The following is a 22,242-nucleotide window of genomic DNA, read 5'->3' as shown; positions in this document are numbered from 1 at the left end:
AATCTCAACAGAGAAGACAAGCTATTTCTTGAAGAGTCTTATGAAGGAGAATTATTGGATATTGGTCATTACTTGAATACCTTGACTAAGCAGGGGAATCGGTCTACAGAAAAATTCAAACAAATAAGAAAAAAAACATATGGATTTTTACTTCGAGATGGATTCTTATGGAAGAGACCGAAGAAAGGAATTGGGATGCCACAACGAGTGATAGGCAATAAAGAAGAAAAACTAAAATTAGTAAAGGAGTTTCATGATAGTTTATGGGCAGGGCATAGAGGAATCTGGGCTACTTTTGCTAAACTCAAGGAACGATATTGGTGGAAAAATATGTATCGAGATGTGCTCTCATTTGTAGAGTCATGTGAAATCTGTCAATCGTATTCTAATATCCGACATTAAGATGGTCTTCATCCTACCTATCCTATGGCTATTTATTTTAAATGGGTTGTTGATTTGGTTATTATGCCAGTTGGGTTATGGCAGATGAGATATTTGATTTTAGCTCGTGAAGATTTATCAAATCAAGTAGAAGGAAGAGCATTGAGGACAAAATCTACAAAGAGGATTTATAGGTTTTTGCTTGAAGATGTCATTTGCCACTACGGATGCGTAGGAAAAATCACTGCAGATCGTGGAGAATTAAATGCACAAAAAACTCGTAAGTTCTTTGAAAGATGTGGAGTTAAACTATCACTTACTACTACTTATAATCCAGAAGGGAATACAAAAAGCGAACGCGGTCACCTAGCGATTGTGAAAGCATTAGTTAAAGCTTGTAATGGGAAAGTTAAAGACTGGCCACGGCTTTTGTCATTTGCATTATGGGCTGATGGAACAACACATAGTTCGGTGACAGGATATATGCCAGTAGAACTTATGACATGTCAAAAATCAATTATGCCGATTGAAGAAAACTTACTTACTTGGAGTATACTACCATGGAAAGATGGATTGACAAGAGAAGAACTTTTGGCCATTAGAATTTGACGATTGGAGCAAAGATCGAAAGATGTGCAAATAGCATTGAAAAGGTTAAAAAGAGCAAGGTTACAAAATAAGACACAATTTGATAAGCAACATCGATTGAGACCTAAAGTAATCGAGGAAGTTGACTGGGTACTTGTTTATGACAATAGTCTGGATAATCAACATAGTACTTTGCAGAAATTTTCAAAACGTTGGTTTGGACCATATGTAGTAACAACTGTTGATGATAATGCGACTTAATCATTACGGGAGTTAGATGGTACAAAATTGAAAATACTAATTGCAAAGAAGCGAGTAAAAATATTTAAACGATGATACACGGAGATGAATATGGAAGGCCTTAATGAAGGTATAGAGATTCTGCAGCAAGAAGATGAAAGTCATTTGGATAATGAAGGTGACGAAGATGAAGTGGACAAAGACGTAGAGGATATATTCTGAATCAAACAGCGATTGGGTAAATTGGTGCATACCGAAGGATGCACACGTTCAGAGGGGGTGGATGCCATATTGTAACACGAATATATCGTGAAAATATAAAAAAGGGGACTTTTATTAATGTTCAGTTATCTCAAATATTGGGAGCAACGACTAATTCCAGTGCCAATATTCAGGGGCCAGTTCAAACACCCCGTTATAGTCAGCCGGGGCATACTGAAATGCTCCGTTCGATTCCAATAACGGGAGTCAGCAGAAAAAAAAAGGACCAATTCAAAGACGGGTGAGCCTGGTTGGAAGAGTCAATTGGATCCAATTTCAAGACATCCAATCCAGGTCCTATTATGGGCCTCTTACTCAATATGAGACCTGACTTGGTCGGGCAACCCAATGCGGTCCAATTACGAGAACATCCAGGTCTTACTACAGGCCTCTTAGCCAATATGAGACCTAAATTGGTCGGGCGACTCAATGTGGTCTCGATTACGGGGCTCCGATTCCGTTTCAGGCTGTTCCGTCCTTTGTGCCATTCTGGGAACGTCTTTTCAATAAAAGGATCTCTTAAAAGTAAAGACGGGGGAGAAAGCTCTGACGGCGGAGCCAATTCTAGATCCAAGATGGAAGATTGAAGAAATTCAGAGGCTAGGGTTTGAAAGAGAGGAGAATTAGGATTAAAGAGGAGGATAGGTTAAGAAATGAAAGGGGAAGAAGAAGTTTTAGAAGGGAAAGAGCTAGCTTCATGCTTCGAGGATGGGAAAAAAAGACAGAGAATTGGATTTTTTTTTTTTTTTTTTTTTTTTTTTTTTTTTTCTTCATAAGGTTTTGGGAAGACTGAGGCAATCGTTGCTGAAGTCAGTGCTGTACTGGTGAATCGGGGTTTTAATGAAGTGAGTGTGATTACTCTTGACTGTTTTGTGAAATCAAAGTTACGTTTGTAATTGAAGAATTAAAAGGGTGTCTATAGGATTGAGTATGCGGAGTGAATGAAAATTTTTGGGTTAATCTAACAAGACAGTCAGTGGATACAAGGTCGTGAGTATAAAGCGGTATTGGAGATTAGCAGATTGGATTGTTCGAGGTTCTCTGTAACATCTAGAGACCTACCGGTTGGGGCAAAAAGGATTTCGACGAGCAGTCGAAGGACATCCGTATAGATTTACGGTATATTTTCGTAGTCGTTTATATTCCAACAGTCAAAAACCGATAGACTGCTTGAATATTAGCGAATCTCCATACTACCTTCTATAGCCAGACGCCCGGCGCATTCTCGAGTAGGAAAGCACGTAATACAACAACGTTGAATCTTTTCTTATTTAATAAAAAGTTTGAAACATCCTATGTCAATTTACATAGGTTTTTACCATAATAAATAAGCTTCTAAAAACTTAAAAGTTTTTGTCATTATTTGACTTACACTTTTTTAACAAAACCTTTATTTTTGGTATTTTTCAAAAAATTGATGCTTGAGCAATAAATTGTTCTAATGAGCCTACTTTTAATATTACCAATAATAAATCTTTGGTATTATCTTTCAACCTATATTGAAATTGATTGATAAGGATTTTGTCATTTTAATCCATGTCACAAGGTTTTGGAATTCAGCAATATATATAGATATTGAACGTGATCATTTTCTTAAAAATAGGAATTTAGTCTTTACTATCTTTTTTCAATCACTTTTTAAAAATATGGCTATAAAAACTTCTAAAAATAAATTCAAATTATTAAGAAAATATGATTTTTTATATTTAAAATATAAGTCATGAGAGAGCACTCTTGAATAGAAGTATACTTATTAATTTAACTTGAATAAACCTATTAGGATATTAAGAAAGATGCAATCTTATATAGATCTTCATTTATTGTAGAAATCCTTGAAACTTTGATCTTGTTTTATGAAACTTACCTGACATACTTATCTTTGATTCTTTTATATTTGTAGTAGCAAGATTTAGCAAATTTAGATATAAATTCAATCTATTTGCTTCTCTCAATTACACAACTTCTTAGCATAGACTTTAAACTTTATTTTTGAATTCTTTTATAAATGTAGGAATAGTACGTCCATAAAAATACATGACATTTCAATCTTTAAAATGTTGATAAGCTCGTGAAGTTTTATAATAGTTGTAAATCTATTCTTATTTTTTTCGAAGAATAGCATCTATAATATTTTCTCCTATAGACAATTCAAATAAATCAACTTTTAAGTTACATTTGTATGATTTTTTCATAGCTCCTATGTATATTTATTACTATCATATCTATGCCAATGTACAAGATATTTCAACCTACTTTAGTGCCATATTGAGTCTAAGACCTCTTTAACTTCAAATTTTTGATTATTTTTAATTTCTAATATATCTACTAATTTATATATTTTTAGAAGAGATACATGAAATATTAAATGGATTTTCATAGACTTTGGTTGTCATAATGTCAAGGAGAAGAACTCAAAGAAGATACTTAAATAAGTAAAATATATATTTAAGAGAAATAAAATATATATATATATTTAAAAAAAATAGAATGGCTATTTTCAAAGACAAAAAATCTAAAGACTCTTTAAATTAGTGTAGAAGCAAGAAAAGAATTAATTAGAGTGTAAAAAACCTCATTCTTGTCTCTATATATATTAGTTAACTAGGAATTACTTGGTTATGCTCTACAAGACCTCTAATACATATCTAACTTGGAAGAAAAATTTCTTATATGTGTGCTATGTGATTAGCTAGTACCACAAGCTATGAGTATGTTTATTACATGGCTAACTTGATAGCCAAGTTTCTAACCTATCAATCAACTACCAACACATATAAAGTCAAAACCAGGTCTATGAAGCTATTAAGAAGCTTTCTTATAAGATATTATCAATTTTTTTTACTTCAATCTATTTCTACCTACTCATATTATTTAGCTCATTATTATAGTAAATATGTATATCCATGATACATAAATCAATAAGAAATTAGATTAATATATTTATAAATAGAAAATAATTTTACTTTATAATAATCTAACTTATTACAATAACAAGTTGTCTTGATATTATAACAAAATAACCATTTTTTATTTTCAATATAGAATTGAGGATATTTCTTGCAATTGGCATCTACATAAATCTTTTGTTGTTCTTGAGCCTCTTTTAATTTTGCCTTCATAGTTGCATGTAATTCTAATAAAAAAGTTTAAATCTTTTACTGTATGATTTTTAAATTTTAAAAAGTCAAAAGTATCTAGTCATAGATGTTAATCATAATTAACATAGAAAGGTGTTTGTTGAATAAAAGAATATTTTGTATTATTATAAGTAAAGTCTACTAATGGCAAAAGAATTATTCAATCATCTTGATAGTCATTGATGGTACATTTCAAATGTTGATTAAAAACTTAATTCACTTGTTCCACTTGTCCATGAATATAAAAATAAAAAGCCAAAGATAATTTTATGTCTATCTTAATATCTTAAAAATATTTATCTAAAATCTTAATACAAATTAAGTTCATCTATCTAATATAATATATCTTGGAAATCCATGATAGCAATATATATTGTTAAAAAAAAAAATAGATATTTTTTTACATGTAATATTTTTTTGTACATTCTACAAAATATGCCATCTTAATAAAATAATTTATTACAAAAAATATAAAGTCATATAAATTTGAAAGTTGAAGATCCATAATAAAATCCACAAAAACAAAAGACCATGGTTTTTTTAAAACATGTAATGACTAAAAAAGTCCATAAGACCAATAACAAAGAATTTTTTATTCTAAAAAAGTATCACTTAATTGTATAAAGTTTTTAATTGCCTTTTCTATTTGAAGCCAAAGAAAATATTTTGATATTAACTCTTATATCTTGTTGTATTTATAATATCATGTAGATAAAAAATTATGATAAATTTGAATATTAGATAATTATGCTTCATCTTTTAAAAAATATGAGCATCTTTTAAATCAAAAAATATTATTCTCAAATTCAAACTTAAAAGTATTATGAAATTTAAAAGAATTATATCTATTATCATGAATAAGATGATCCATGACCATACTTGATTGAAGTTGATTAAAAAAGATTGAATCAAAAGTCAATGTTGATTTCATTGCTCAAACATAAAATTGATCAAAAAATTTCTCAAATTGCACCTTCATTTATATATTTGACTTGTAAAAAACATTAATTTGAAAAAAAAAATGATCATTTGACTTGTAAAAATAAATAAAATCATATAAAATTCTTAAAGAATATCATTCATAAGATGTTTAAAAGAAATTAATACATTTATAAGTCTAAAAGGTATTATAACATATCCAAAATATCTTTACTTAATTTAAAGCTCAACCTTCTATTCATTTTTTTATATGTATTAGGTTGTATTCTCTTTATAGATCTATTTTAGTAAATTTCTTTTATTCAAAATTTTAAATTTATATATATTTAAATGATAAAATATAAATACATCAAATATAATAAAATTATAAAATATAATAATTTTAAATTATTTATTGTAATTTTTAAAAATAATTATATATAGTTTTTAATTATTAGATATTAACTTATTTTAAATTAAAATTTGATAATTATAAGATTTTTTAAATAATAAATTTAATTAAGAACTATAGTTTTTTTCATTTTTGTTAGTTATAAATTATGTTTATATATATATTATCTATGCATTATTAAAATATATATTTATTATTTATAATATTTATTTGATGTAAGGTGTGGTTATTAAATCAATTATGTTAATGTAACCAAAAAATATTTAAATATAATAAAATTATAATTTACTCTTTTAATACTATTTTTATAATTTAAATTTTGGCTTTGTACAAGTCTTACAAAATACATACAATATAAGATTTTGGAACTTTTTTTGAATAATTTATTATCTAACAGAATCTTTTAGAAATTTTAAGAAACTTAATGTAAGTATCTAATAGGTAGCTTAAAAATTAAACCACATTAGTTAGAAATCAAACTATATAAGACTTTTATGGTAAAATAAAATACTATAAAATAGTTTTAATAATTAATCTTGTGAAAAGCTTATAAAAATGTTATATGTGATTTAATTGAAAATATTTTTAGTCACCTTATATGGCAAGATATTGAAGGCTTAGATAAGAAGCTTTTGGTCTTATAAGTTATATAAAAAGAAACAAGACTAAGGTCTTATCAATTCATTTCTTGAATTAGTTTCTTCTTTTGTGACTTTTGGACCTCTTTATTTTTAAAAAATAATTATTCATTTATTAACTTTATACCTAATTTATATATATATATATATATATATATATATATATATATATATATATATATATATATATATAGATATATTTTAAATCTCACTCTATTGTGTTTAAATCTACTTTTTATAAATTGAAGTATTTTCTTATCACTTTTATAGGAATCTTATTTTGTAATAATTATTCGTAATTTTATTTAATAAATGAGAAATTTATCTTATTATTTATTAATTATTTTTGTAAATTATTTTTCTTTAATGAAGATTCTATTTCTAATATATATTTTTTTCTAACAAAGAGTAGAATAATTATTTTTGTAAAAATTATTATTTGATTTTAAAGATTGCAAGTTATTCTATTCTACCTTAATTTATGTAATTATTATTTTTTTTGGATTTAATTTACTATCATCTTAGATAAAAAAAAATAACAAAGTATAGATGTTACAAATAAAAGAAGTTTTACTAGATTTATTACTGCTTTAGATCTTTAAAGATATTTTTGACAATCTTCAAGTAAAATTTTACAAAATATGAATTTCAACCATTATGGTATTTTTTTCTACTCCTATAGATAAAGTCAACAATGAAGTTGAATTTTTTTATTACAGAATTTTGCAATCAAAAGAAATAAGTGAAAGTGACCCAAATTTTTATAACAATTGCAGAAATCTTCTTGCTACCAATAAAAAATGCCAAAGATCAATATGCCAAAGAATTTTGATAAAAAAATATAAATTTTTAAAAACATTCCTATAATAAGTCAACTTTTACTTACTCTTATATCTTTTTCAATATCCTATTGATATTACTCAAGTAGGATTTACAAGCACCTTTTTATCTAACAATACATATTTTTAAAATTTCATTAATAATATAAAAAATATTAAATTTTATACAAATTTAATTCAATTCTAGAGATATTTATGCTTAAATTTAGAAAAAAAATCAAGAAAGAAGAAAAAAAATTCAATTTTTGTAATAAGAATCATATTTAATTGCTAGTTATATTATAACATTTCAAATTTTTATTAATAAAACAAATAAGATTATAAGGATCTTAATAATAAAATTTTATATAGCTTAAAGGATAATATCAAAAAATTTACTATTGACATTTTCAAAAGTAGATATATTGTGGTAATATATTTTAACCAATTGACTTTTTAAAAGACAAGCAGAAAAAAAAAATTGGTTGAAGAAGGACAAACCAAGCAATGTCAAAAACTTCTAAGAATATAAAAAATCATTTATCTAGACTAAAACTTATACAAATTAAAGAATTTATATATATATATATATATATATATATAATAAAATATAAAGTATTGTAAGAACTTGTATTTTAATTCTGAAATAACAAGTAATAAAATATAAGATTTTTATATAAAAGTATATAGATTCAAGATCCAAAACACAATTATAAAATCATAAAACCAAAAATGAGGTTATTTAGTTGAATTACAAATCTTGTAAATAAACAAATCTAGACCATAACTATCAAACATAAGTCTCATGCTACTACAAAATGCTACTTCTTGTTTTAAATTTTCTTTAACTATCAAAACTTTTAGTTGTAAATTTAGATACCATAGCTTTAATATATTTTATAGATAGAAACTTTGGACTGTAAAATAAAATAATTCAATACTCTCAAAGAAGATATGATGAACTTTAATAGAAATTATGGAAAATATATATATATATATATATATATATATATTTAGAAAAGATATTGAAGAGGTAAAGTTCTCAAAAGTAGTGTAAAGAAATCAAATATTAGATATTACCTTCAACATCATTAGATATTCTTTAAATCTAGTAGTCTTTGACCTTTCTTGGTTAAAATTTTATAACACTAACGAATTCATTAAAGAAATCCATTATATAAGATATTTTTCTTTAATATTAATATTTCAAGATTTGATTTAAAAAGAAAAAATTGAAAAGTTATGAAAACACTAACTCTATGATTGTGCAATTGAATTACATGAAGGAGATCAGCATGCATATGGACTAATTTATAATATATTAAAAATAAAATTTTCAGATTTGCAAGAGTATAACAATAAAAATTTGACTAAAAGTTTTATAATATACTTCAAATCTTTTGTTTCATGCTTTTTTATAAGGTGATTTCTATGCATGTGTAGATTGTTTTAGCCTTAATAAGATTTCCACAAAGAATTGGTATCTCTTGATATTATTTTTGAGACCTTAAAAACAAGCTAAATAACTTGCATATTTTAATATTAGCCTACATTGAGCTTACAATGTTATTTTCAATTAAAAAAAGAATGAAAAAAGATAAATTTCAAATTATGTGTAGCCATTTATATATAATACTACTATTTTTTCTTTTATCAAAAATATTTTTATTTTTCAATACATGATAATGATATATTCAATGAATAATTAAATGATTTTGTGGTCATTTTTAGATAGCATATTGACATTTTTAAAAAATGATTTAAAAAATTATGAATTTCATTTATAATTAGTTTTAGAGAAATTAAAAAATAGTATTTATTCCAAATTTTAAAAATTCATCTTTTATTAGCTAGTTGTAGAAATTTTTGACCATTTTATTTTAGAGATAGAATTTCTATGAATAAGAAGTAAATAACAACTATCTTGAGTAGAAAATTCTAATATCAATACAAGATATATATTACTTTTTTGTTTTTTTAAAATTTTACTAAATCTTTATTGAAGATAGTTCTGAAATAGATAACTTATTAATTCAGCTTCTTATAAAAGAATTAATTATTTGAACTAGAAAGTCTAAAAAATAATTTTTGTTTTTAAATAATTCTTTGTATCAAATATAATCTTTATTCATTTATAATAAAAATATTATTTTATTTAGAAGCATAATAGATTAGATTAAATACTAAGCTTATTTTTTTGATACATAGAAGATAGATAATTTTATCTCATTTTTTTAAATCTAAAAATGTCTTTACAATAACAATTAACTACAAAATTAACAACAAAGAATTTGTCATTGTTATTAATGTATTTAAAAAATAACATCAATTTTTAGAATTATACAACATATCATTATAATTATTATAGACTATAAAAATCTTAATTTTTTTTATAAAGATATATGTTTAAAATCAATAAAAAATATAAATATAGATATTTAAAATATATAAAAATAATTATTTATATAAACAAATACTTTAAGAGTAACTAAATGTTTTCTTTTATAACAATTCTACATGCCTTTACAAGTGAATAATATTATTTTGGACCAATAAAAGATAATAATATTGAAGCCATCCAATCTTTCATTAAAAGTTTCAAAAATATTTGTCAAGAATATGAAACTCAAAGAAAAAAAACCTCAATATACGCTTATGTCACTCAAAAAGCCTACAAAATTACTTGAGATGATATGTTATTAAACTAGAATAGCTATTGCAAAAGATTAGAAAACTAGAAAGTCTTGAAATAAGATGAAGAACTAAAAAAGCATTGACAAGAGTAAAGAAGGCTTCACTCTTGCCTCTATATATACTCTTAACTAGGAGCTATATGGCAATGTCCTATAAAATCTCTAAAATGTGTTGACTTTAAAAGACATGCATCTTAACTTACAAAGCAAGTTTATATATATATATATATATATATATATATATAGTTAGCTTGTTTTATAAGCCACCAATATGTGGTTGATTTTTTAACCAAATTTTTAACCTATCAATCAACTACAAATACGTGTAAAATCAAAGTAGCATTTATAAAGCTTCTAAGAAGCTACTTTAAAAAATATTATGAAATAAATCTAATTTTATCTACTTCTATTTAATCATATAGTTAAATATCATAATAGATATATATATCCGTGACATTGTCCTCCCTTCTAAAGATGAATTCCACAAAGAGTGGTCAACATATGTTGACAAAATCTAAGATGTGGCAAATTGTATTTGTCTTAACGATTGTGACAATCATAATGTCTTATCAAAAAAGTCAATCAGTGATAGCTCTTGAGTTAAATGTGTTGGTTATTGATTCTCCATCTCTATAATATCACAAATACATAAAAGTACCAAACAATAGTAGAAGATAGAATATTATTTTTTTTGGATCTTATTTCTTTTATAAAAAAAATTTACTAATCTTTATCTTGGTTTTGATGGATATTGTTGATGAAAAGCTTCAATCTTCTTTGTTATATTTATAAGATTTTTTGTTGGCTTTCATGTGCATTTATTCGATACCATATCCATGCCAATGAATAAGAAATTTTAATTTATTTTGACATTGCTTTGAATAAAAAACTTCTTCTATTTTGAGCTCTTAATTATTATCCACTTTTATAGAAGAAGGTGGCATTTGTCTTTTTTTCAAGATATTTTATGTTTCATATAGCTTAAAAAAAAACTCATGAAATATGGAATAGATTTTTATAGACTTTGATAGATGTAATCAATAAGCAATAAGATTGACTTGTTCACAAATGAAAAAAAGTCCAAGCCTATGATAGTTCAACTTGTCATAAGAAAAAATAGTCTTAATATTATAACAAAATAACCATATCTTATTATCTACATTGAATCATGGTTTTTCCTTGTGATAGGCATTTACATTGATCTTTTTTCATTTTTGAACTTCCTTTAATTATGCTTTTATTATTGCATGTAGCTTTGAAAAATAATTTATAAAATCTTTTGTTTTAGGATTATCAATTTTAAAAAAGTCAAAAATATCAAGTTATAGATGATAATCATAATTGATAAACAAAGGTATTTGTTGAATAGAAGAATGTACCAAATTATTATATGCAAACTTTGCCAATAGCAAAAAAATTGTTCAATCATCTTCATGATAGTTGATGGTGCACTTCAATTATTCCTTCAAAACTTGATTCATCCATTTTGTTGATCCATCAATTTGAGGATGAAAAGCCAAAGAAAGCTTTATATCCATCTTTAGAATTTTAAAAAAGATTCTTCAAAATCTTAATACAAATTGAGTCTTCCTATCTAATATAATATCTTTGAGCAATCCATGATTACAATAAATGTTGTCAAAAAAAAGCTTAGATATTTTTTCATATGTAATAGATTTTGTATATGATACAAAATGTTCTATCTTGATAAAATAACCTACTATTATAAATATAGAATCATACCAATCTAAGACTAAAAGATTTGTAATAAAATCCATATAAATAAAAGACTATGATTGTTCTAGAATAGGTAATAGCTAGTATAGTCCATAAGATCAATAACGAGGAATTTTTAAGCTTGAATAAATATCACATGATTGTACAAAGTCTTTAATTACCTTTCACATTTTAGGCCATAAAAAATCTCTAGATATTAGCTCTAAAAACTTATTATATTTAAAATTTCCAATTGTTGGAAAGTCATGACGAACTTGAAGAACATATAATTATGTTTCAATATCTGGAATATATAATTGTTCCTTGAAATAAAGTGGATTATTTTTGAATTCAAACTTAGATATATTATGAGACTTAGAAGAATTATCCTTGATATCATAAATAAGAGGATTAAAGAACATACTTAATTGAATTTGCTTGATAAAGATTGAATCAATACTCAATGTTGATTTTATTGCTTAAAGATAAAAATGCTATAGCTTCAAGAGAATCATTCTTTATTGATCAAAAGCTGTATTTTTTTTTTTCTTTTTTTTTTTTTTTTTGCAAATTAAAAATATTTAGAAAGAGTATCTAATAAACTTTGTTTTTTTTTGAATTGATAAGTAATATTGAAATCAAATCTTGATAAAGACATGTTCTAATAAACTTGATAATGATTCAAAACATGTATTGACATGAAGTAGTGAAGGTTCTTGTAATCTATATATATATATAGCGACTAAATTAAAAGCACCTTCTAGATAGTGATGCCATTCTTGAAATGAATCCATATTTGTAAGAAGTTCTTTATCATGAATCTCATAGTTAATCTAAGCTGTTGAAAATATTCTAGAATAAAAAACTTCTAAATTAAGCTATCATTTACTTTCATTTGTGAGAAAATATCTATAGAAAAGTTTGATGTATTTTTTTCCTATGAAAAATGACTTTGAAAAATCAACGCAATAAAAAATTGGTACAAAAATAAATATTTTCTTCAAGGTTAAAAAGATATTTCAATTTCTTTATTCCATTTAAATTTGTCTTTACATATCACATGTGTAAGAGGAGCCACAACTTAAAAAAAGTTCTTGATAAAGTTTCAATAATAATTAGCAAATTTCAAAAACATTGCACATCTCTGATTGTTTTTTAGGACCTTTTAATCTATGATAGTGTAGACCTTTTTAAGATCCATTATTAATCCTTTGTTGGAAATAATATATTACACGAAATCAACTAAAATAATGTGATATATATATATATATATATATATATATATATATATTATCTTGGCGTATAATTTTGCATTTCTTAGTTTTTGTAATACACTACAAAATCATGAACTTCATGTTTTTTTGTGGTCTTAGAGTAGATCAAGATATTATTTAAATAATTGATGAAAAATAATTGAGAAACTTGCAAAAGACATCATTTATTAGATGTTAAAAAGCAACTGACACATTCATGAGTCTTAAAGTCATGACATTATATTCAAAAAGCTCATACTTAGTTTGAAATGTAGTTTTCCATTCATCTCTTTCTTTAATGCGTACTAGATTATATACTCTTTGTAGATCTATTTTTATATAAATTGTATAATCTATTTCATCAAAACCAAAAAGTACCATTATTGATTATGCAAACTTTTAGATATTAATAAATTATTTTTATAAATTTTAATATTAATATATTTTAATATCTACTAAATATAAATAATAATATTTTTTATATGTTTTTAATTTATATAATAATTTATGTATATGAGTCTATATATATATATATATATATATATCTATACATACATATAGCTAAAATAATTATTTGTATGTAGTGTTATATAAAATAGTTTGTTATAATTAGCCATATTCATATTATTACATCTTAACTTGAATTTCATAAATTTAAAAATAATTTTTTATATATTATTTTTTTTATATAATCCATTTTAAATTTTAACTTTATAAATTATTGGTTATCTTTGTTAATAGAAAGTATTCAAGTTTTGAATTTAAAATATGTAATCTTTTTATTAGAATAGTAATAGAAGTCAAGATCAATATGTAATTAATTTTAGTTGATATATTATTTAAGAATAATCCAATTTTTATATTTATTATATTAAAAAATATATAACATACTTCTTTAGTTTTTTTTGTTAAACTATATATTCTTATAAATACTTTGTAGAGAAATTATAAAAAATACATATAAAATGTATGCACAACTTTAATTGATTCAAGTCAAAAAAAAAATGATCGATTTATTTTGAGGTCTCTTTTCTCTTTGCAATATCTATTCATTGCTTACTTACAGAATTTAGATTTTGAAATCTAAAAGATAAATTGTTTGGCTATATATATATATATATATATATATATATTTATGGATATGTATTAGAAAAATAAATCTTATTGTAGATACATATGTCTCATAATAATTTGAGTTAATGATACCTAACTAATATTTTGTGCCATGTTTTTCTTTACAACTAAAATCCATATTTGTCTTTGTTATATGGTTTGAAAGTATTGACTTTAATGAAAATAAATATATAAATAAATAAATAAATAAATGAATAAATCCATATTTTTTTATAAAAGTGAACCACTATTTACTTTCTATTTTATTTTGGTGTTTAATTTAATTTTATATTATTTATTTGCAAAAATAAAATAAGACAAACAATTCAATAGAACAAAACCAGGCAATCATATACAGAAAATTTAGGCATTTTTATGTTTTTGTTAAGCATTTGGTACGAAAAAAATTATTGAAAAAATTCTGAAACTATCATCCAAAAAAAACCTACTATGTGCAAATATGTTTCACACCCAAGGCCTTTCATAATAGAATCATTGTACCACATTTTTCATTAAGGTTCAGAATACGACCCCGTTGCACGAAACCTTTTACTTTAAGCCAAAGGAAAAGAACGAATTCCCATAAAGTAAAAAGCAGTGCCATCGCTGACCTGGACTCCAGCTTTGTCACCCAACCACTGAGACCACGCCATGTCAGCAAGAGAGCAGGTCGCGCCAACCACTGCCGGCCACACAGCCCCGAGTTTCGCCGAATCATTGGGTCTCCGACTGGTCAGCAATTTTGAAAAATGGACAAGAGACCAATTTTGATCGGATCTACTGCTAAATTGTCAGCCCCCGACACATTCACGAGAGCTCTCGTGCAAGCTTTGCTGGATCTGTCCGCGTGTGTGCGGAGCTTGTTGATTAGTCTAGGAAAATGGCGTTGTAGAAAATTGGATGCTGGTGGCTTAAGGTGGGCAGTTTGAAGCAGCAGACTCGGGAAAGATTTTGCAAGTTTTGGAGGGTAATTTGGTTTTTTTGAAGTGGGGTGGGGTTTTGCGTTTCAGCAGTTTGGGATTGTTTGTTTGGGTTTGCATCGAAGATCGTCGAAGCAGTGAGGGTTTAGGCCAACGGGTGGTGGGTGCTCGGCGTCGTGGAAAATTGGGGCGGGTCCGTAGATACCAAGGCTGGTACCATGTTTCTTGTAGATTGGTTTTACGGCTTTCTTGCGAGCATAGGGCTGTGGCAGAAGGAGGCCAAAATCCTGTTTCTGGGTCTCGACAATGCTGGCAAGACTACTCTTCTGCACATGCTCAAGGATGAGGTTAGACTCTCTTTTCTGTTTTGATTCCTGCTTGGTCAATTTCAATTCGCGGTTGATAGCGTACCAAATTTTCGCCTCTAGAATCGATAACGTATCCGTTGCTAGCGACGTGTTGTTTGCGTAGGTTCTGATTTGCGCAAGCTGTTCTAATGGGAGGTCATTCAAGTAGCGTCTGAGTAGTTTGCAAGTGACTTGTTTTCCCGACATCGCTTAATGTTTGATGCACCTTCACTCTTCCTCTGCAAGAGATTACGACTTCCATCAGCCTATCGACTGGAGTGTATCACGTGGTTAAATTAGGTCTCGGGGATGATATGGAGTTGATGCTGCTGCTGCAACTTTTAGTTTTTCTACTATCCACTGTGCCGGGTGGCTCATATTAGGTTTTTGTATACAGAAACTGGGGCAACATCAACCAACGCAGTATCCAACGTCAGAGGAGTTGAGTATCAACAGAGTGAAGTTCAAAGCATTCGATCTGGGTGGCCACACAATCGCTCGACGCGTGTGGAGGGACTACTATGCTAAGGTTCCCTATCCCATCCCTACCATCCCTGTCTCTGCTGCTAGCGATCTTTAGCCGTGATATTAAGCCACGTCCTTCCTTTCAAAACCATAGTTTTTGCGCCTCTAGCCCTAGACTTAATTCTTTGTTTAACAGATTTTCAGATCAGGATTCGTTACAGATGTGCTGTGATTGTATGGTTTGTGGTCTGTCAGAGTGGAATTTTAAGACTGTAAATCTATCATACTTGTGCAGGTGGATGCTATAGTGTATCTCGTCGACGCAGTAGACAGGGAGAGATTTGCTGAGTCAAAGAAAGAGCTCGATTCTCTTCTCTCCGACGATTCTCTGTCCCAAGTTCCTGTGCTCGTCCTGGGAAACAAGATTGATATCCCGTACGCTTCTTCTGAAGACGAGTTGCGGTTCACACTTGGGTTGACCATGACCACTGGTAAAGGAACGGTGAACCTGGGAGATAGCAACATTCGGCCCATTGAGGTTTTCATGTGCAGTATTGTGCGCAAAATGGGGTACGGTGAAGGTTTCAAGTGGATGACCCAGTACATCAAGTGATTGTTTTCCTGTGAAAGAGGAACTTAGCTCGGTGTTTAAGAGCGACGATAACGATCAGAGTTTTGCTGGATGTGCATGTAATCGGGAACGTTTTGGTTTTCTAGACAGTTTTTGACCTTCCGAATTATGAAGTAAAGTGTATCTTCCAAATATTGTTCCCCCAGATTGTTTGATCTTAAGCCCGAGTTGAAGTTGTATCATGCAGGCAGATATCAATCGCAGCGCAGGCTTTTTTATGCAAAAAATGAACGTTTTTGCAAAATCTACACGACTACACATCCTACTTTTAATTCTTCCGACGAGTCCATGCTTCTGGGTGATGCAAATTGAGGTTGACGAAGCAACTCAATTCCGCATGATTCCTCGCTCTTCCGGCCTTTCGCTCATCTGTGGAATTACAGTAGCTTCAGGAATCCAACTGGCATGCGTTTGCTGTTTGATACCAGTCGTGCTGTTTGGCATTGCTTGTGTCAACACTAATGCTTCAGATTCGATTTCTTCTAGTTTCTATTCTTAAGAGCTATAAAAGGTTGAGAATCACAAGCTCACTTGAACTGGTCCCCTCAGAATCTTCATGCACAGCAATCAGGTAAAGAAAACCACAATGCAAGATTCGACCCACGGATTCTCTTGCACCGCAAGACAGTTCCATATTCGCGGAGTCTATCCTCAGCGTCGAGCACGAGTTGTGGAGAGCAACGGAAGAAAGCTTCCATGTAAGCCCGTTTGGAAGTATTGACTGGGATTAGCTGGCACAGTCCAGCTTGTTCTTGTTCTCATGGCACCATTGGAACCACTCCCATTCCCGGGTGTGCAACTCAACCACTGTGTGTGTTGAATAAGAAAGAGAAGACTTCATTTCTTTGTGATTCCTAAGAAAACTTTGTACATAATTTAAAATATGGAGACTTTGATGCACTTCTTGTATTATTTAAGACTGATTTTTCAACCCATCTTTTTCTGGAAACAATGTATCATTATGTGATCAAAGCTGAAGGCCTTTGCAACTAGGTAGTTTGCCTTTGGAGGGACTTGTGTTAAAATTTTAAAACAAACTAATAGAAAATTGAATTTTCTATGTTGATTATGTGCAATCAAAAGAGATTTAAGAGAAAATTTTATCTATTTAGGAAAAAAAAAACTCCAGTTTTTATTTATTTTCCTTTAATAGACCAACAAATCACTACACAATAATTATTAAAATTAGTATTTTTGGACTTCCAATAAAACTAAATATGAAGTATTAATCAACTAATCTAAATTAAAGAATATTTGATATTTAATTTAAATATTGTTACCAATTATTCTTTTAGAGTGAGAGACTTAGATCTCTAATAATATTTTTAACACTCTTAAAAAATTCTTTGTTTTAACTTAGAATGAAATTTAATATCATCTATACTAGAACTTCTCACTTATTTAAGACTCTTATTCTTTGAATATATGATTCAACTCTCTATTTATCACCTTTGTTTCTCTTTTTGTTTCTTGTCCTTCTTTTTCTTTATGTTGTGACCACAACATACATACACACACTCAGAGACAGACACACACACATATATATATATATATTTCAATTAAATCCTAATGTTAGAACTTAATACAAAATCGAAATTTATAGATGATGTTTAAATTCATTCTAAGTTAAATCAAATCCAACTTTAATATTTGTGACAAATTGTATGTGCTTCTATCTCAATGTGAGTCTCTAGAGTACATTAAATTTATCTATAAAAATGAAAGTATAAATAAAAATAAATAGAAATAATATATCTTAAAATCCTACCAAAAAGATATGTACTTTAATACAACATAGAAAAAACTAAATCATAGTTACTTATATAATTTTTGTTTGGTCATATATTTTTGCAAAGAATTATTTTATATATATATATATATATATATATATTACTTCTATTTTAATTTTTTTTTTATAAAACCTATGTATTTTTTTATGGAATTATTGTGTGCTTAGAGACACTTTACACCTAGAAGCATACTTTAAAAGTCCTCAATTCAAAAGCTTTACCAAGGTTCCTTGATTAATAAAGAAAAGTCTTTCTTTTGAAGCTTTTTGGTTTAGATCCATTATAAGTTAAAAAGAGGCTATTAAATAGACTATATGAGTCTATTATAACAAGTTTAAATATGTCAACTCATATCTTAATTCAAAAAATTATGAGATGTATAAATAATATGTTTTCTATTTTTAATGATTATTTTAAGTATTTTTTGACATGGCTTCTTGGTTTTCTTTTCTTAAAACCAATTCTCTAAGACAAACTCAACGGAAATTTTGAAAAATAATGCTACTCAGTTCATGTAGGAAAAGAGTTCATTCTACCTCATTTTTTCCTCTTAGTACCTTTGGATTTATTTTTCTAAATATAAAACCAACTTAAACATGCTTCTTGATTTCAACCAATCAAAAAAATTAAAAATTAATATTCTCCCCTTGTCTCCTAATTCTAAAATGTCATTTCTTACATAGATACATACACACACATGTGTACATACAACTTTGAAATGAATGATTAAAATTGAAAAGGTGGTGCTTTACAAAGTGAATAGATATGCAATGATATCAATACAGAATCAACTGGAGAAATTAAAATACGATTTATTAAAGTGAAGCATTATATTCCCTTGGATGTTTATATGCCCAACAATACAAGCATTGTTACTTTGAAAAACGAGAGATAAACAACAGCAGTTATGATAATAACAATAATAATGTGAACAGAATTACTCGATGTGCAACCAAATGACGCAAGACTTACTACATATTTGCAAGTCATGAGTTTGATTCACACATGATACATTCTCCTAAGTCACATCCCTTGTTTTGTCCGACATAATATCACCATCTTATCACTGGTGGTAGAGTTAGTGATAATGAAATCCAGAGAGCATGGGATCTTAGTAAAGAACAGATAAAGATGATCTCTGGTACAACATCTAATGCACCAGTTCCATGTTATAGCACAGAACAGTAGCATTCAACAATGAGTCCGACACGGTGATAATATCTGTAACATATGTATTTGAAACGTTTAATGTTCTTCAATCGACTAAGGTCGATGGTACACAGCAAGAGAGTATAATTTAAGTGTAATGCTGCGCCAATCAGTCCCCAACTGCATCGAGTCAACACCAGATATCATATCTCGCATGCTCGCAATCTTGTCGACGCGTGACTCCATTGTTCCATAATGCGGTGGATTCATGAAACTTCGGTTCGATTTGTCCAGCATAGAATCAAAGTTTCACGAAGTGTCGCTCTCCACTTGTTCTGGCTCATTCGTGTTTACAACATCGAATGAATGCCACTTTTGTAACACTTTGTCACCGTGTTCTCACAGCGCTCTTGCGAGAATGCCACTTCGCGCCGTCGGAATCAAACTTAGGGCATACTTCAAGCTGAACGTGACGCCGTGGAGACGCTCCGTCATGTCAAAGGTGTCGATGTTCTGGCCGTCGGCCAGAGCCCAGTCGAAGTTGTGTATCAAGTTCGCGAGTATCAGGTGCACCGTCGTGTTGCCCAGATTGAAAGCGGGACACATTCGCCGGCCGACGCCGAATGGCATCAGCTCGTATGAGTCAAACGCCGCCAACGGATTCACGTTGCGGTGGCGGTCGAGAAACCGGGTTGGGTCGAACTCGTCCGGGCGTTCGTACACGGCGGGGTCGCGGTGGATGGCGAAAATGTTCAGGATGACCCTCGTCTTCGCTGGGATTTTGTATCCGAGAGCCTCAACAGGTTCTGTTGACTCTCGCGGTCCTCCCAGTGGTCCGACGGGGTGGAGGCGATAGGTTTCTTTCACGATCGCCTGGAGGAAGGGCAGGTTAGGAAAGTCGGTTTCTTCGACCAGTCGCTCCAAGCCTACCACGCGGTCAAGTTCCTCTTGAGCTCGCTTCATAAAATTCGGGTGAGTCACCAGCTCAGCCATAGCCCACTCTAAAGTTAAAGGAGTCGTATCTGTTCCACCAAGAAAGAAGTCCTGCACCGTCCAGGTGAGTTTTTGTGAATGCATGGTGAGATGTGAATGCAAGAGATGGTGATAAGGATGTATTGAAGAGACCTGCTTACCAAGATTTGCAATGTGATATTCCTGTCCGACAAGACTTTGCCGTCATCAAGAGGAGCCGTGGACATGAAGTCTACCAAGTCCGGGACATAGCTGCCATCATTTTGTCTTTCTGCGGCTCGTTGCCTGTGCTTCTCCACCTCTATAATCCTTGTCCAAAATTCTACGCTTTTCTCCTGATGATCCTGAATATAAGCACGCCATCCCTGCAACTTCTCACAGAAAAAGCGAAGGAAAGGCAAGAAATCACTGATTACATTGGGCATGAGACATTTGTAATGCTCTTCCATGAAGCTCTCGAATTCGCTCCTCAGAAGCTGCTGTTGAGTGTCTGCTCCCGTTATGTCAAACATCCTGCGTCAGGATTGCAATGGATTATTTTGCAAGGCGTATTCGCGGCATTCCAAAAAGAACTGAGGTTGGCACGGGTTGAGGCGGCTCATCTAAATTTACAGTCATGACCTTTTGTTTACCAGCATTCGCGTCATCATGTTAGCCGCCAGTTCGAAAACACAGCTCTTCAAATTCATGGCTTCCCCTTCCCTCGATTCCAGGACGAATTTTATCCAGTGACGAAGCTCCTCTTCACGTAAGGATCGATAAAAGGCGACGCGTTTGAAAGAAAATAGCTCCATGCTGCCGAATTTCCGTAGAGAGTGCCAAAGCTTGCCAGGAGCTGGAGCATATGCCATCAATTGGTAGTTATCGGAGAGAATTTCTAATCCCAGCATCTTGGGCCGGGAGATGAGACATTCATCATTGTGCCCTCGGAACAATTCCTTGGCTGCTTCAGCAGTAGACACCACCACGCATGGTACAGACCCTGCAATAGAAAACAAAATGTTCATACAAGTAATCCGTCATTATCTGTCTAAAAAACCAGACCAAAACTCCCAAAATTAAAATCGAAACCGAAACACAAAACTGCACTTGCTAGGTAGATAGATAGACACACCCAATTGAAGATACATGAGCGGTCCGAACTTGGCAGCAAGTCTCCGGAGATCATGATGGGCATGATTGACATCTGAAAATACGAAAAAGTTCCCCAGTATTGGCCAAGGTCGAGGCCCAGGAGGAAGAGTGCTTCGCCGCTGAGCTTGAAAACGCGCATACAGCAGCAGCTCCCCAACAACCACTACAACAAGCACAGCTACAACTGTGCCACGTCCAAATGTGTCCCATAACGCTGCGAAAGGTGCGGAGTAGCTCGCTGAATCCATCATGGTTCGATACAAATATCGTTGGAGAATGCTACCAACGCAACTTTGGGCTCTCTCATCAGGTAGAAAACAAGCATCAAATACGACCTTCCGTCCCGAAGATGAATCTTGTGCTTGCTCCCATGCTATTTAAGAATTTGTCCAGATGCTCGCCAGCATCGAGGCAGACTTAGCAAGGAATTTGAGCCGCGAGCAACTTGTACTTGGGCATTGCGTTGCTGTCATTCTGTGCCGGCTTTGACTTTTAGTGTGATGAACCTATTTCTCGTGGACAATTATTTAAGTTTTTTGGGAATTCATCGCAAACAGGCCTGACAAATTTTGACATATCAAAATAAGGCCTAGAAATTTTTTGATTTCCAAAATAGTCCTCATGATGTGATTGTGGATGTGATTGTGGAGTTTGATACAGAAGTTC

General features: G+C 29.8%; 2 protein-coding genes across 2 annotated transcripts; one reads left to right on the top strand and one right to left on the bottom strand.

Annotated features, from left to right (window-relative positions):
• Positions 1-14,964: 14,964 nt before the first annotated feature.
• On the top strand, positions 14,965-16,663 carry LOC112275462 (GTP-binding protein SAR2). The gene is made up of 3 exons (XM_024505792.3): positions 14,965-15,435; positions 15,833-15,964; positions 16,196-16,663. Exons 1-3 carry the CDS (start codon positions 15,307-15,309, stop codon positions 16,511-16,513), a joined length of 579 nt encoding a protein of 192 aa, XP_024361560.1. The 5' UTR covers positions 14,965-15,306; the 3' UTR covers positions 16,514-16,663.
• Positions 16,664-19,536: 2,873 nt separating this feature from the next.
• Positions 19,537-21,974, bottom strand: LOC112275715 (cytochrome P450 CYP736A12). The gene is made up of 4 exons (XM_024506317.3): positions 21,557-21,974; positions 21,064-21,424; positions 20,604-20,955; positions 19,537-20,514 (listed from the first exon to the last, which is right to left on the bottom strand). Exons 1-4 carry the CDS (start codon positions 21,825-21,827, stop codon positions 19,870-19,872), a joined length of 1,629 nt encoding a protein of 542 aa, XP_024362085.1. The 5' UTR covers positions 21,828-21,974; the 3' UTR covers positions 19,537-19,869.
• Positions 21,975-22,242: the final 268 nt, after the last annotated feature.

The sequence above is a fragment of the Physcomitrium patens genome, chromosome 23 (genome assembly GCF_059467195.1).
Source record: "Physcomitrium patens ecotype Gransden chromosome 23, ASM5946719v1, whole genome shotgun sequence".
NCBI classification, from domain to species: Eukaryota; Viridiplantae; Streptophyta; class Bryopsida; order Funariales; family Funariaceae; genus Physcomitrium; species Physcomitrium patens.
Note: the sequence above shows the minus strand (reverse complement) of the source record. Positions and strands in the feature narration are given on the sequence as shown.

Excerpts from the sequence above, each read along its gene's own strand:
- LOC112275462 (XM_024505792.3), top strand. The coding sequence starts at position 15,307 with ATGTTTCTTGTAGATTGGTTTTACGGCTTTCTTGCGAGCATAGGGCTG. Across the intron at positions 15,436-15,832 it reads TGCACATGCTCAAGGATGAG|AAACTGGGGCAACATCAACC; the intron begins GTTAGACTCTCT and ends TTTTGTATACAG. Across the intron at positions 15,965-16,195 it reads GGAGGGACTACTATGCTAAG|GTGGATGCTATAGTGTATCT; the intron begins GTTCCCTATCCC and ends ATACTTGTGCAG.
- LOC112275715 (XM_024506317.3), bottom strand. The coding sequence starts at position 21,827 with ATGATGGATTCAGCGAGCTACTCCGCACCTTTCGCAGCGTTATGGGAC. Across the intron at positions 20,956-21,063 it reads CGAATGCTGGTAAACAAAAG|GATGTTTGACATAACGGGAG; the intron begins GTCATGACTGTA and ends ATCCTGACGCAG. Across the intron at positions 20,515-20,603 it reads ATATCACATTGCAAATCTTG|GACTTCTTTCTTGGTGGAAC; the intron begins GTAAGCAGGTCT and ends TGGACGGTGCAG.